The sequence below is a fragment of the Thamnophis elegans genome, chromosome 4 (genome assembly GCF_009769535.1).
Source record: "Thamnophis elegans isolate rThaEle1 chromosome 4, rThaEle1.pri, whole genome shotgun sequence".
Lineage (NCBI taxonomy): Eukaryota > Metazoa > Chordata > Lepidosauria > Squamata > Colubridae > Thamnophis > Thamnophis elegans.
Window position 1 is genome coordinate 135,811,204 of NC_045544.1, and position 15,908 is coordinate 135,827,111.

General features: G+C 41.3%; 1 protein-coding gene across 1 annotated transcript in view; it reads left to right on the forward strand.

The window, feature by feature from the left end:
* Positions 1-847: 847 nt before the first annotated feature.
* MED13 (mediator complex subunit 13) overlaps positions 848-15,908 on the forward strand; it is a 197,714-nt gene continuing 182,653 nt past the window's right edge. Inside the window, exons 1-2 of the mRNA XM_032216864.1 lie at positions 848-3,644; positions 5,695-5,929. Of these exons, the coding sequence (XP_032072755.1) occupies positions 3,579-3,644; positions 5,695-5,929 (301 nt within the window). The 5' untranslated portion in view covers positions 848-3,578. The remainder of the gene's footprint in view (positions 3,645-5,694; positions 5,930-15,908) is intronic.

Sequence of the window (15,908 nt, forward strand, 5' to 3'; positions counted from 1 at the left end):
GTTTTTGGTATATATATATTTACAACAGAAGGTTTCAGACCACTTGAAATCCAATACCAATGCTGACAACCAAATAATGTTTAATTAATTTGTATTCCATCCCCAAGATGCTCCCATAGAAATAAAGGTGGGTCTCATTGTAGCGACTACAATCGGGAGCAGTGATTCCGCTCTTAAGCAAAGTGGTCACTAAATGAAACAACAACTGTGCTTGCAATCTAACTTCTGCTTTCTTTTGCTTTTCTGACCCGAGAAGTCACAGTGTTATCTTTTTCATGCATGTCCTGTGAACTGTCACTGTATGAGGCAGTCATTCAATGAGGACTACCAGTAATGAAAAGTGTAAAAAAAACAATCTCAGCTCAACTTCAGTGGAAAAAAACATATCACGGAAATAAAGTCTGAATTCCAATCTAACCCCTTCAAAGGACTTCAATGTAGATGCAATTTAAGAGGGGCAAGTGTAAACAAAAATATATAATATCCAACACCCTTCTCGGATTTTTCCCCTGCGATCTCTCCACCGGCCCTCTAGATGGCACTCTCTCCTCAGGCGCCTTTCACGCCAGCTGACCGCCGGGCTTCCCTGGTCTTTCCCTTTCGCTCTTCCCCCTCATCCCGGTCTCTGCCTCCATCGAGCGTCAACCGCCTTCGCTACTCCGACGGCCCTGCCTCTGGGCTTTTTATACCTCCGCCCCTCCGCCCCGCCCCTTTCGGCTGCCTCGACCAGCCAATGACGGACGGCTTTCCCACGTGATGGGTGCTCGCCGAATCCGCAGCGCCGAGATGGGGCTGAAGGGGCAGGCCTTCTCAAAGAGGGCGGCCAATGGCTTTGCGAGGGGCGGAGTCTGCGCGCTTCCGACTCTCGCCTGCCCGCGGCCGCCATTAGAGAAGCGAGGCGAGATTGAGGGGGGATTGAAAAAAAACATTGGCCGAAATAAGGCTCTGAGGGGAGGGAGCCGTCCGACACAACCCGAATATTGAGAGGGGAAAGCGGGGAAACGGCGGCGGCGGCGGCATGGGGGAGACCCGCTGAAGGAGACGGCCGAGTCAGCGAAGGCGGCGGCGGCTGCGCAGGAGGAGGAAGGCGGAGAAGGGCATCCGGCGCTCAGGATGCCTCGGCTGGGAAGCCGCCGACAGAGGCACCGCTGAGGGAAGAAGAAGAAGGAGAGACGCCGAGGAAGCGAAGAGAGGAAACGCTGCGCCGGCGGAGAGGGGGCCCTGGATATATTCACACACACACCCCCCCCCCCGCTCCCGAAGTCGTCTCCTCGGTCCTCACCTGTCAAAAGCCTTCGCGGGGAGGGGTGGAAGCCCCAGAGCCCCAAATCGCCTCAGGAATTTTAATTTTAAGGACAAAAAAGAGGGTCTCTTCGTCTTCCTACTCCCGGGGAGGCCCGAGACGTTTATTTATATTGGAAAAAGTCTTAAAAAAAGGAAAGTCTATAAATCCTCCCCTCTTATTTTGAGGGGGGGGCAACCCCTCTCGCTGGGGGTCTCTCACCTCAAACGTCTCTGGAGGATCAATCAATAAATATCTGGAAAGGAGAAGAGATTCTCCCCCCCCCCTCTCCCAATATCACTTCTGAAAGGGGGGAAAGAGCAAGAACAATTCCAGTGGCTGGTCGTTATTCCAGATTTTCTTTCCTCTTTTGTTTTTTGTTTTTAAATACATAGTAACCAGAGGAATTTCCCCCTCTTTCAGTTTATCTTCCCAGGTGCAAAGAAGAAGAAGAAAAAGTTTCATTGGGGTGTTTTTTTTTTTTGAAGAGGGGGGATCTTGAGGAAAGAAGAAAAGGCTTGTGAAAGAAAACTTAAATTTGGCTCCAGTGCCTGGAAAAAACAAGGGGCAAAGTTAGAGGAATTACCAAGAAAGAAAGAAAAACTTGTTTCCAGTACTTATTACTTGGGAGAGAGGGTGGGGGGAAAGCTAATTTTTCCTCCCACCACAACAACCAACTCCTGCAGGAATTCATTTGGGGGAAAAAAGCCTAAATCAAAGACCCTTGGCGATTACTTTGATTTTTGTATCATTTTGGAAGAAGATATTTTTCTTTTTTTCTCCCTTTAAAAAAAGGAAGTTTCTTGGCCTCTTGGTTTGCAGAAAGGAAATCAAGGGGAGCCGAATTAGTTGCTTCCTATCTGGGGGAAAAAAATCTTCACTTTCCCAAAGTTATTTTTGGGGAAGTGGGTGGTGGAGGAGATTTGGTTTGGTTTCTCCTCTTTTGGAAGAGTATTTTTTGGTGAGGTGGGGGAGCAAGGAATCCACCCCCGTTTTTTTATTTTTATTTTCATCGAGGCTTGAAGGGATCTACTGTATCCAGGGACAAGGAAGGCTTTTTGGGGGAGTTTAATTTTGTTTTTTTTAAAAAAATCGCAAGAGAATAGGAAAAATGTGATTCCTCTCCCCTCTCCCCAGCCTTGGAAAAGCGTCTGAATTTGAGTTGGAAAGAAATCACCTTCCTGGAAATTGACTTCTTTTCTTTTGCTCTCCCGACTCCACTATTTGCAAAAAGAAAAGAAGAAGAAAAAAGCAGCAAAGGAAAAGACTCCTTTCACCCGGACTCGAAAACCAAACACCCAAGCCCTGGATTTTCGCTTCCATGGGAAGTCGGAAGATTTTCAAGGCGGCTCCTTATTAAAAAAAACAAAAAGAGACGGAGGAAAAACAAAAACGAGACTTGGGTGTCCCCTTCCCCCCCCCCCACTTAAGGAAGCCGAAGGGAAACCCGGGGCTGGCAAAAAGAAGTCGCGACGACGGGGCCGACTCCAAAGTGGAAGTTCCCTCCTCCTGCGGGGTTCCCCGATCGTCCGAACCGGGCCAGCGGCCGGGGAGACCCGAGCCAGTTGGGGAGAAGAACGGCGGAGAGGCTCGGGCCCAGCTGCCTTCGGCTCGCCTTGCTTTTCACCCCGACGCCGCCGCCGCTGCTCTTCTCTCTCTCTCTTTCTCTCTCCCTCTTTCGCGTGTGTCTTTCTTGCCAATCCAGGGTGACGGGAGAAAAACGAGGCGCTAAAAGGGAGCAAGCGGACTCGATTCCTGGATTACTTCACACCCGCCCTTCTCCTCCTCCTCCTCCTCTTCCTTTCCCCTCCTCTCTTTCGCTTGCTGGCTGGCTGAAGATCGTAAATCTCTCGCCTTTTGCCAGCCCTTTTGGATTCTCTATTTCCCCCCCCCCCCACCTTTTCCACCTCCAGCCTTCGCCGGCCTTCTCCTTGCGCGGATTTCTCTTTATACCTTTTTGCCTGGCCGGGAGGCGTTGAAATTTCTTTTCCTTCCTTCCTTCCTTCCTTTCTTTCCCTAGGGTTAGCTTATTTCTTCCTGCTCCGGGCAGCCCCGTCACCCCTTCTTTTTCTCTCCCTGCAGTGCGTGTGTGTGTTTTAGAAAAGGAATAGGCCCGTTCTCTCTCTCTCTCTCTTTCCCTCCCCCCCCATCACACCGCCCCATCCCTCCCTCCCTTTGATTGTGTCTCCCTCCTTCTCGGTCTGGTGTGTGTGTCGCTTGCTCTCTCTCGCTCCTGTCTCTTTTCTTTCTTGTCGGAGGCTTGTGGGATAATGGCGTGCGGGTTGTGGCTGTGAGGATGAGTTCCAGCTTCGTGCCGAACGGGGCCAGCCTGGAAGATTGCCATTCCAACCTTTTCTGTCTGGTGAGTGGCTACTTTGTATGTGTGTGTGTTTCTTGTGGGGTTTTTTTTTGGGGGGGGGGGGAAGTGGGGGAAAGAGGCGTTGAAGGGCAGATCGCAAGAGATAAACCGTGCAAGGGAAAGGGGGGGAGGGGGAGGGAGAGAGAGAAAGAGAGAGAGAGAGAGAGATGAGATCGCCAGCAAAGAGGAGGAAAAGAAGGTGGGGGGAGAGAGAGAGAGGAATGGAAGCAAAGCAGCCATTTTTAGCATTCTGCTTGGAGGAGTCCTCTGGAGTAGGCCTTAGCCAGGAGTCGCCCAATTCTCCTATCCCCCCCCCCCCCTTTCTCCTTCCTTCTGGCAAGGCGAATTGCTTACAAGTCTCTTTTTGCACTCTCTTCTCTCCCAGCGCTTTCCTCCTCCAGTCCTTTGTTTGTCATCTTGACCCCCCCAAAAAAAACTTTCGTTTTCTCCCTCCAGCCTCCTTTTTTTGTTGTTGTGGTTGTTGTAGGTGGTGGCACTAGCAACTTGATTTCTTGTGTGTTTATTTGATCTCATTTTCATTCTGTCTAGCTGTAGCCCAAGGCATGCCTCTCCTCCCCCCCCACTTTTTTTCTCTCTCAAGCTAACTTCTGCCTTCACCCCCAACTCCCCTAATAGTAGAACCCTACTCAGATTGGAGATAAAGTGCTTCTGGGGGAGGGGCCTTGTTATTTGTAGGCTCCAGTTTGTTTGTTTTTTATTTTTTTAAAAAAGGATGGATGGAGGCAAACATGCTCTTTTATAACATTGGTTTTCTTCTTCCTTCTGTGGAATCCAGTTGAGTTTCCTAGTCAGGGTTTTGACCTCTTTCTGGAGTTTTATTTAAATGCAGATTGGTAGCTGCCTTGACTGGTTGCTAAAAGTAGGTGAATTGCTTTGGATGACTGGTGTAAGGAATTCAAGAAGCTGAATATATCAGCAAGGCTGGCCCATTCACAGAATTATCACTATTCAAACACCACCACCCCATTTCAAATGCACCAACTGTTGCAAATTTTGACACTCCAAGGAGCCAGCAGGATTGTTCTTGCTGAGATTAAAGAAACGGGGAAATAAATAAATCTATATCTATCTATCTATCTATCTATCTATCTATCTATCTATCATCTATCATCTATCTATCTATCTATCTATCTATCTATCTATCTATCTATCTATCTATCTATCTATCTATCTATTCATTCTGCTGAAAGGGAAGTAATATATTGAATAGAACATGAAAGGCAGTTGAAGTTGAGCCCAGTCAATTTCCGTGATAATTTGTAGACCCCATTTGTGAGGGAGCAGTGTGGTGGTATTTCATAGGTGGAAAGACGAGGTGGAAGGTTTCCTTAAAAAGTTCTTTTGAATTATGCTTCAAAAATGTCTTAGTTTATTTTGCTATGTTTCCCCTCTCCATTCCTCTGGTAGAAATAGCAGAAGTTAATGCTTTTATTGGAATTCATGTATTTAAAGCTGGTTTGGTTCTGTTTAATTATGTCTCAAGTACTAAATAACTTTGCTAATGAGGGGCTTATGGCTGAGGTGTGTTTGCATTTCTAACAAATGGTCTCTCTCTCTCTTCTTTAAATGGGGATAATCAGTAGATACAACCAAATGAGAGGCAGCCATTCAAAATAACCTTTTAGATGTTTTTACTCTGCTCTAATACTTTATCATTAGACATGCTGACTGGGTGACATGAGAAGTAAAGTCCAAAATATCTGGAATGTGCCCTGGCATTATTGAAAACATTTTTTTTTTTTTACATCCTGGAATGGAATTTTACTGTGTTTGAGTAACAACACTGCTGCCACTGACTTTATGGAGCACAGATTGACTAAACGAAGTTGCTATGGCTTCAAATGTTTATCACCCGCAAGACAAATTATTTTGCAATTTCTAAAGTGTCTTAGGCGTTTCTTCACTAGAATAAGAAAAAAAAAGTTTGCCTGAAATCACTAGAGAACTCTGCATTTCATAAAAGTTTGAAACTTTAAGACGAGAGAACATCCGGTTCTTTCTGCTCTTAATACCTGTTCGATTTTTCTTTCAGGCTGACTTAACTGGGATTAAATGGAAACGATACGTATGGCAGGGCCCAACGTCTGCTCCGATTCTTTTCCCTGTAACGGAAGAAGATCCCATCTTAAGCAGTTACAGTCGTTGCCTGAAGGCCGATGTCTTGAGTGTATGGCGACGAGACCAAAGGCCTGGGCGCAGAGAGCTATGGATCTTCTGGTGGGGTGATGACCCCAATTTTGCAGACCTAATTCATCATGACCTAGCAGGTAAAGGCACGGATAGATAAGCTCTTGTGTTCCTTTTGTGGTGGTACCATTCTTCAAGTATAACATTTCCCCCCTTGACTTTGTGTTATGTATTTATTATATCCCACTTAGAAATTGTTTTGCTACTTTACTGGCTTTGACAGGCTTGGCTTTAAACAAAGAGAGGATGACACGTGTGTTGTGGTGTTTCCTCATACAGTACTGTTTGTTTCTGCTCCAAATGATTATATTTTTATATTTTAAGCTCCGTATAAGTGTATACCGCTGTTTTTACTAATGTGGGACTGTGAAGGGCCACAGACCCTGCTTAGCACTGTGTGGAATTTTCACGTGGTTACAAGGGCCACAGCTTTAGTGCAGTACGAAAACAAGCAAGGATGGTAAAGGCCCGCATATTTGGGCTTGGAATGTTGTGGCTGCTTCTCTGGGAAAAATATTGCAAGAGGATGTATGGATGACTTTATTTCGGTATCTGAAATTTGGTCCATCCTTACCCGCATTTGGAAATTGTGTTGAATTTACAGGTCTGGTCATGAGGAAAGTGGAAGATTTGGGTAATTTGTGTCATCCATAGGAGAATCGTGTCCGTGGTTTTTTCCTTCTTTCAAATGGAAGGTTTTTGGGTCAGGAGAAGTGCTGTATTTAAAAAGAAAACTAGAAGTGTAGGTAGGATCTGTTTTGGCTGATCAAACTACCATCTTGAGTGAATGGAGGGCTATGTGTGCCTTTGTTTCTACAGTTTACCTACTTAGCATAAACAAGCTCTTAAACTGAGTTCTTGACATCTTTAGTTAAAAGGATTAAGTAGCAGGTGATGGCACCCTTCACTGGCTGATAGTATTGCTTACATGAACAAGTAGTCTGACTGGGTACTGTACACACCAATTTATGTTCTTAATATAATTATACTAGTAATTGGTAGGAGTGAATAACGTGCATCATTTCACAGTTGTTTATGCATTTGCACATACTGCTGATTAATCCCCTTTTTGCTGTCAACAGTTTTCTCCCCAGGTTGTTGCAAGAATTAAGTATCTATTTAGGCTAAGAGGGTTATATTTTTAACTAATAATATGGATTACCTGTACATAACTAAAGAATAGGCATTTAAAAAATCCAAACAAAAATACTTGGAGAAAAAAAAACTTGTAGAAGTTGGGTTTTGTAGAAACTTTCAAAATAGGCTTAGCAGATTTGAATTGCCTGATATAAAGTCTCCTGTGTCAGTAGCTCATAAGTATGGTTCTTGAAAGTACTCTATATGGCAAGTACACGAGAAATAAAGTATTAAATCTTTAACTTAATGTTTTAAAAACAAACAAACCATGTTCATTGCATATGTTCTATTGAGAACAAAAACAGTAAAATTGAAAGGTTAAAACAAGGTTTTATAAAATAGTGGCAAAAATTTGAAGGAACGAGAGGTTATAAATAGCCCAGAACAACTTAATTTGTTGTGTTCTAAAAAGAGGGCTTTACTTTACATAGAAAGTGACGTGTTGGTTTAATCTGAAAATAAATCAGCGTAGTTCAGCTGTAAAGCTGGGTATCAGTGGTCTTCAGAACATTTGGACGTTCCCTCTAATTTTAGAAGCATCACCTTCCAAGCACTTATTTAAATATAGGCTATTTAAGCTATTTTTTCATCACCTATCCTAGCAAAATGGTGCGTGAGCTTGGCTTTGGCAGCAGTATGCTTTACGTAAAGATGCTCATCAATGTTGAAATGTCATATTTAATCCTTGAAAAGTTAACATCTTCTACATGCTATATTATTGTAACTTAAACATTTACATATTCTAACTGCCACACATGAAAAAGCTAAGAGTTGTTTCCTAGAGATCTTCAGACTAATAGACACATTAAGAGAACGGAATGGGAATGAAAATGGAAAGCAATTGCAGTTCTTGCCATCTTTACCCAATTGTTTAAAATCGGTATTCCCTTTTAATTTACATCCAGAATCATAACCTTCCTGTGTCACTAAGCTTATCGAATTTAAGTAAGATCAGTGCAAATAACATACTGTATATAGAAGATTTTAGCATTAGTTCATCCCATGCTATGTAACCTATTTGGCAGCAAGGGATCTCCAGTATTTTCAGTTTTGGGCGAGTCTGTCAGCATCTTCTCGTGATATTTAAAGTCTTTAGGTTGTCTATCAATGTTCTTTGCCATGTACAGGTAGCCCTCAAGTTGCAACCATGATTGAGCCCAAAATTGCTGTTGCTAAGTGAGAAATTCGCTAAGAGAATTTTGCCCCATTTTACAACTTTTCTTGCCACGATTAAGTGAATCAGTGCAATGATTAAGTTAGTAACATGGTTGTTAAGTGAACCTGACTTCCCTATTGACTTTGCTTGTCAGAAGGTTGCCCCAGGACACTGCAATCATCATAAATATGAGTCAGTTGTCAAGTGTCTCACATTTGATCGCATGACCATTGGGATCCTGCAACAGTCATAAGTGTGAAAACTGGTCATAAGGCACTTTTTTCAGTGCAGTTGTAACTTTGAATGGCCACTAAATGAACTGTTGTAAGTCGAGGACTGGCTGTATTTCGAGGATGTCTTCTTGGTAATTTGATATCAGGAGGGGAATCCATCTCATTGCCATCTTGGGAATTTGATTACTGTATTCTCCATAGGGAGTGTATGACCTCTAGATATGTGGAAGAGAAAATAACAAATCTGTAACAAAACAACCAAGCTCAGAGAGCACCAAGGACCCCTTAGTGGTATAAAATATTGTGAAACACAATTAAAAATTCTTGATAAGGCTGTTCTAATGAATACAAAATGGAAGTATGCATGATCAGTGTTTGATTTTAATTGTTATAGATAACATTGAATTAATTATGTAAATCCTAGGCTCATTATTTGAGACAAATGGATTGTTCTCTAGCAAGACTCATCTGTATTGTGTATTGTATTGTGGTGTTTTGGGTTACAGGTATTTTAGGAAGTAGAATTGTTTGTGTGCTTTGTATAACCTTACTGTGCTGCTATTTTTACTTCTGGCTTTGCTGTGTCCTGCTGGCAACTTTTAATTTGACCTACACTGTTTCAATGATTTTTCTTCCATTTAATGTATTTAATTTAATTATCGCTGAAAAACTTCAGCTATTAGATTGCTTAATAACATAATATATAGTCAGTTAATGTAGAAGCCTTGTTGTAACATTAGTAGTAATTACAGTATACAATATAATATAGGTCAGGAGCAAGCAATATGGTGCTTTCTAATGTCTTTTTGGATTTAAGCTTCTACCCTTTATATTGTTTGATCAGTGGCAAAATAGTAATGGTCCAAAACATCCAAAGGGCACAATTGTGCGATGAACAAGCTACTCAAACCATTCCCATTTTTATATCATGACAATTTTGCTGCGTGCGTCTTCTGTCTGGCTCAGGACTTGCTGTGGCAATGAAACAGCACCGTCTCTGGGCTCTTGTGAGATCTCTCCCTTTATTTGCTATAACAGGAGAAAGGAAAAGCTTTATGCATTCAACGGCTCAAAGCTAATCAGTATATTGCTAAGAATATTGAATGCATGGCTGTGATCCTAGCAGCAATAAAGGGGGGCGGGGGAGGAACACCTAAAAGGCAAGTCCTTTACCACAGGACTTAATATTGTTATCTAAGGAATTTTCCTAAACCTGTACAGACGTTAAGAAGCCAATGCTGTCAGAAGTTCATTTTTCTCAAGTACAGGAGAGACAGCTTTCTAGGCTATGGAATTTATTCCCTCTGCGGTGAAGCTTGGCCTTCATTTTTCTGCCTTTGGAACAGGCAGAAGGTCTATTTCTTATGTATGTATGTGTGTGTGTGTGTATGTGTGTGTGTGTATATATATTTTTATAATTAACTCCAATAGACCGATTAGATCCCACAGATTAGGCCTCCTCCGAATTCCATCCGCCGGCCAATACCGGCTGGCGACTACCCGGAGGAGAGCCTTCTCTGTGGCTGCTCTGACCCTCTGGAACGATTGAACCCTCCAGAGAGATTCAAACCCTTCCACAAAGCCCTTAAAACCTGGCTGTTCCGACAGGCCTGGGGCTAAAGAGCTTTTGCCCCCCCCTCGAATGGTATGGTTGTTGTGTGCTTTTAAATTGTGTATTGTTTTGTCTTGTCTTTTTATCCCTTATCTGTATCCCCTTCCCTGACTTGGATTGTGAGCCGCCCTGAGTCCCCTGGGGGGGGGGGGGAAGGGCAGCATATAAGTGCAATAAATTCAATTCAATTCAATTTTGTATTTCAGTTTTTGTTAGCTGCCTTGAATAACCCAGGTGAGGGGCAAAGCAATTAAGGTGAACATGTATAAAATCTATAAAGGTACTAAAATAAATTTAAAATATTAAAAGAGTGGACACAGATGTGTGTTTAGCAAAATAGACAGGTGATTTCGTAGATAAGAGAAGATAATCCTTCATATTGTAAAAAAAAAGTTTCCTTCTGATTCTAAGATTCTTCTTGTTTTAAGTATTGCTGCTTCAGGGAGTTACAAGGAACTAACAAATAATGTAACTGTAAAGTATAACTGGCACTGATGATGTTACCTATTTGGGTAACAAAACACCTGAAGGAAAATAATAAGGCTCAGAGAGCACCAAGGACCTCACAGATAGAACTGTAGATATCAGATGAGTGTTTAAGTATATGCTTTAAGTTTTATTCACTGAGTTCTGAAAGTAAAATATTTGAAATGATCAAGAGATCAAAATAAATTAATCCTGTGATGATACCTTTCACATCATCAAACATCTCCTTATCCCAGATCTTTAGGAAGGACTTTATAGGTGGATAAAAATGCCTAATCCGGTCTAAACATCTGACTGATTGTGTGATGGACCATAATAATATGATATAACAGTTATTGAAAAGGAGAAAGTCTGGTTTATTGGTGCTGCTATTTCTGGTAAAGCTAGAATTGAGGAAAAACATTTGGAGAAAATTACAAAATAGCAGACTTGCAGACTGAGGTTTGAATGCTTATGGAAAAATAAATCCATTGTTATTCCCAATTGTGATTGGAGCTCTTGAGTGATACCTAAAGGATTTCTTGCATCTGGAAACCCTGAATTTATTAGATCTGAGAACCCCTAATTTAAAAAAACCCTACCTCACTTTGCTTGGAATTGTCTATATTCTTAGATGCTACCTTAATAATTCCTAGATCCTTGGTTAGGACTTGAATCATTAAGTTTCCACCAATGTTGAGAGGAAACTGGGAACCAACGGGGAATGGTGGAACATTAAAGAAATTTCCTTCAGTCTCTGGACCAATCAGGCTTTGAGAATACCCACGCTTAATCCCTCCCTCAATTCTACTTAAAAGCAACGTTCAGGTAAGGACCAAAGTTCTTTTCCACCAGTGTTAGACTGTGAATATAACTGTAGATTACCCACACTTAATACTCTATACTTTAAGAATATCACAGATCTTTCCTCTTGCCAAGGTGATATAATGTTACTTTATGATTTAATGTAGATGTATATTTATTACTGTAACCTGCCTGGAATAACCTTAGAGGGATATAAGATGGGCAGCCAATAAATGTTATAAATAAATAAAATTAAATAAATAAATTATAAAATCAAGCCTAGTGTCTGGTAATTTATCCCCCTAACCCTTTGTTGGTTATTTAAGACCCCAACCTGAGGTCTTCTCTGTTAAATATGTTTTAATTGTTGTGCCAGGATCACATATATTCTGTACATGAAGCATATACTTTATCACAGTTCAGCTACATCCTGTTAAATTGCATGTTTGTGACAGAAGCAAAGCTTGAAAAGGGAACATTGAGTTTTATAACTCAGTTTGCCACTATCTTAAAAAATTCTCTGGTAGTTCTGGTGTATAGTATGTAATAAATTGAGAAATTATTATTGCTACGGTACCAGTTGAATCATAAGCATAAACTAATAGGGGTTAATTTTTTAAAAAGAAAAACCTCTCTTTGTAATGCTGTAATTAAATTAATTTAAATGGGTATAGTCTGTAGTCTTGGAATTGAGCAGTGCATGCGAAAAAGAGATTCCTTAAAAGGGGAGCGAGCTAAACATTGTAGTGGTAAATCTGTAGCTTCCTTATTTTGTCATCAGGAGTTTGTTCAGTCATAACTTGCATAGGCTCTCTGCTGTAATGCTGAGCTGTAACTTAGCACATAAAACCTATTTTTGTCCTTGGCAGTTTCTGAGGAAAGGCCAACAGATGTGTAGGAGTATCTGTTTAAGCTTTGCTGGCTTGTGTTATTTGCTAGAAATAAAATGTCCAGAATGAGAAAGGATGTATTACTGAACTATCTTTTGATTTGCCGAGATGTACAAGAGCAGGTTATGGCCTCTGTGTAAGATTACATAGACATGAAGTATAATTAATGATTGATTGATGCAGACTTTCACTTTTCAGAAGGACCCATTTTATCTTTGAAATGACAAGACAGAATTAGCCTCAATTCTCAGAAAACCACACTCCCTAATTCAGACAAAAACTGTAAACAAACTCGGACCACCTGTGTCATTTGTTAACTGCTAAACCAGTATCTAGACAAATTTAGCTCAATATGTCATATGAATGCTCTGAATTTGTCTCTCTATTTTGCTACTATCTGCTGAGTTTTTAGGCATTTATTATCCTACCATTTATTTTTGGTCAGCCCCAGGCAGTGTGCAGGTTCTGCCTCCCATCCTCCACCCCCCCAACAACAATCCTGTTGTGAGGTAGGATGAATTGAGAGTGACTGGCCTCAAATCATCCAGCTGGATTTAATGCCTAAGTAAGGACTTAAGCCAACATCTTAGTCACTATATCAGTGATGGTGAACTTTTTGGGCTCAGTGTGTCAAAAATTCAGAAAATTTCTTATGTATCAACCCCCCTCCCAAGAGAGATCTCTCTAGAACAGGGGTCCCCAAACTTGGGAACTTTAAGACTTGTAGACTTCAACTCCCAGAATGCTCCAGCATAGAATTCTGGGAATTGAAGTCCACAAGTCTTAAAGTTGCCAAGTTTGGGAATTCCTGCTCTAGACTCTTCTCTCTTCTGACCTCTCCTCTCCAGACCCTCTGAAATTTGCGCAGGAGGTCTATGCTCTTGTGGGGACTGTGGAATCTGAGAAAAGCATGTGTGAATGCTTCCACAATTTTTAGGTGCCTTAGAGCAAGGCGCCTTCTGGTGCAACTTCCAGAGGCCTTTGCATGTCACCAAAAACGGCATAGTGTGTCAGAGGTCCACCATTGCTATACCATGAGACCCTTTCATCCCCTCAAGTAGTTTAACCAATTGTCCTAAGTGGAAAAGTCAAATTGAACTTGGAATTGTCTGCATGCAAAACAGTCATTTCTGCCTGTTAGGCTGCGTTCCCCTCATCAGTTTGCAAGGGTAACCTTAAACCTGTGAATCTAAGAGTTGCGTTTTTCATTCTGACTCCCATCTTTCTGTTCCTTATCAATACTTTCCAGAGGGTCGTCGAAGAGTGAAGTGGATGCGGTTGAAAAACCGTAGACGTGCAGTGCATGTTAGGTAGATGACGAGCCGCTCTTTGAATTCAAGTCATAATGTTCAGCAGCTGAGGAGCTCATGATTCTATTTTAACATTTTTCAACAAAGATATCAGTTGTCCAGAAGATAGGCATGTTGCTGGATATTTTATGTATTTATTGCACGATCAACATTGCCTTGCAAATGTGACTTCGGATACATGAATATATTCTGCGTTCCATTGCCAAAAAAAGAAGAAGCAATACCCCACTTTTTTTATTAATTTCCCAGTCTCGTTCTAAAATTTTTGGACCTCCTTGGTAGATAAGATGATCTAACCTCCAATCCATCATTTGTTCCCTTAAAAACTGCTGTTGTCTGTCTGCAGTCTTACTTTTAATAGGCTACTTCACAGTTTCCTTGGTTATTAACACGTTCAGAAGTGGTTATGCAACAGTGCTTTCCAGGAAGGCAGATGAAGTACTGTACCCTCTTTGAGATAAGAAGCTGGCTTTTACTTTTTTTAAAGGGGAGGATTCTGAGAATGGACTTTGGTTGAAGCTCTTTTTAATAACCCTTATAGCTTCCAGTTGCCAAGCTTGTGGGAAACCATAGACTGGAGTTACCTCTCATCTAGCTAAACTAATAATAGTAATTGTTTTTCAGCAATAGAATAATTTCGCATAGTTCAGTTAGCCTACTTCCTCTGTTTTCCACATATGGTAAACCAGAAGCTTATGTGTTTGTCTTCATCTTAGCGGTGTGAAAGCTTTAACAAGCAAAATGCTTTGATTTATCTGATAAACACCTAAATTTGTGGGATTTTTTTACTAGATTTTTTTTTTTTTTTTACTTAGTTGCTGTTCTCCGCTTTCCTCTTTAATGTGCACTGGGCACTGACTAGCACAGGGTTCAAAAGCTTTAAGCATGATTTGTTTTGCTTTGCTATGGTTGCATTCATTTTCATTCTCTGTTTAAAGTATCAGTAGCTTCTAGAATTACTGAAGCACCAGGCTAAAAATAACTGGGGGCAGAATGCTGCAGTGATAGGCCTCGCACAATGAATGACATAATCCATTTCAAATGAACCCTCTTAGAAGATTATAAAATAGCGCTCGTAAAGTTTTGAAAAGGAATAATTATACCTTTTTCAGACTTTGCAATTGGCGTGTTCTGGTTTTGCTTCGGAGCATGAAACCCTGTTGCTGCAGCGTTAGAACTCCAGCGGTGGGTTCCTTGTGCAAGTCCGTATTGCTTGAGTTATTTTGGAAATTGGTTCAAAGCCGTGATTTCAAAGCTTTCTGTGTTCTGGGAACTGTTTACATATTGGCTGCTTTTTCGTGGAATACTTTCTGTTTGTAAACAGTTACAGTTCTGCAGACCAAAGGAAATGGCAATGGATGTGTTGTACAGTACTTTGACCTCAGTAAAGCAATTGACAAAATTTCATCGCATCCCTCTGGGATAAGATCTGTGCACATGAGCAAGATGGCATTGTGGTCTGGTGGATGTGTAACTAGCTGAATAATATGATGCAGCAATTAAAAAGCCACTGCATACTTTTGGGCCACATTAATAATAGAATTGTGTTCAGATCATGGGAGGTAATAGTTCCATTGTATTGTCTACTGGTTAGACCTCACTTGAAGTACTACGCATTGTATTTTAAAGGAGACATGGAAAAAAAAACCCTGGAAAGTATTCTGATGAGAGCTGCCAGAATAAGAGTTCAGGAAACTAAATTCTATTTGGAATTATTAAAGGATCTGGGCAGATTAAGAGGAAATATCATAATGAGCAAATAACTTAAAAGGCTGTTATGCTTGTTTAACTTGACAGCAAAAGACAGACAAATAGGTTGACATGAAAGATGTAGCCCAGTGCACCTTTCCTTGACTTACAACAATGATCCCTCAAAGTTACTGTAGCACTGAAAAAAATGACCTTTTTCACATGACTGTTGCAGCATACCCATGGTCACATGATCAAAATTCAGGTGCTTGGCAACTGACCCCAGCAAGCAAAGTCAGTGGGGGAGCCAGACTCACTTAACAACCATGTGACTAACTTAACTGCAGGGGATTCACTTAATGTCTTGTGGCAAGAAAGATCGTAAAATGGAGTAAAACGCACTTTTAACAACTGTCTTGCTTAGCAACAGAAATATTGGGCTCAATTGTGGTTGCAGGTTCGAGGACTGCCTGAGGGAATTTCTTGATGGTAGTCTGCTTAAAACAGAAAGGAGTTCAGGGTTTGTTTGTTGTTTTTTTTGAAATTTTTAAATGTGGATTGGGTGGCCACAGATCAGGATGGTTTATAGTAGGTTCCTGGAGCTTGTCTTGGTTCATGCTCGCTTCGGAAGAGACAGTGACTGGTGTTGGGCTTCTTATGAAAGCTAAGAGAACATATGCATGATGGTGGATGGATGCAATGGATGCGTAGTCCTTCATGCGGTTTTGTTCAGTAATATTGAGGGGGTCTTTCAGAAATGTCC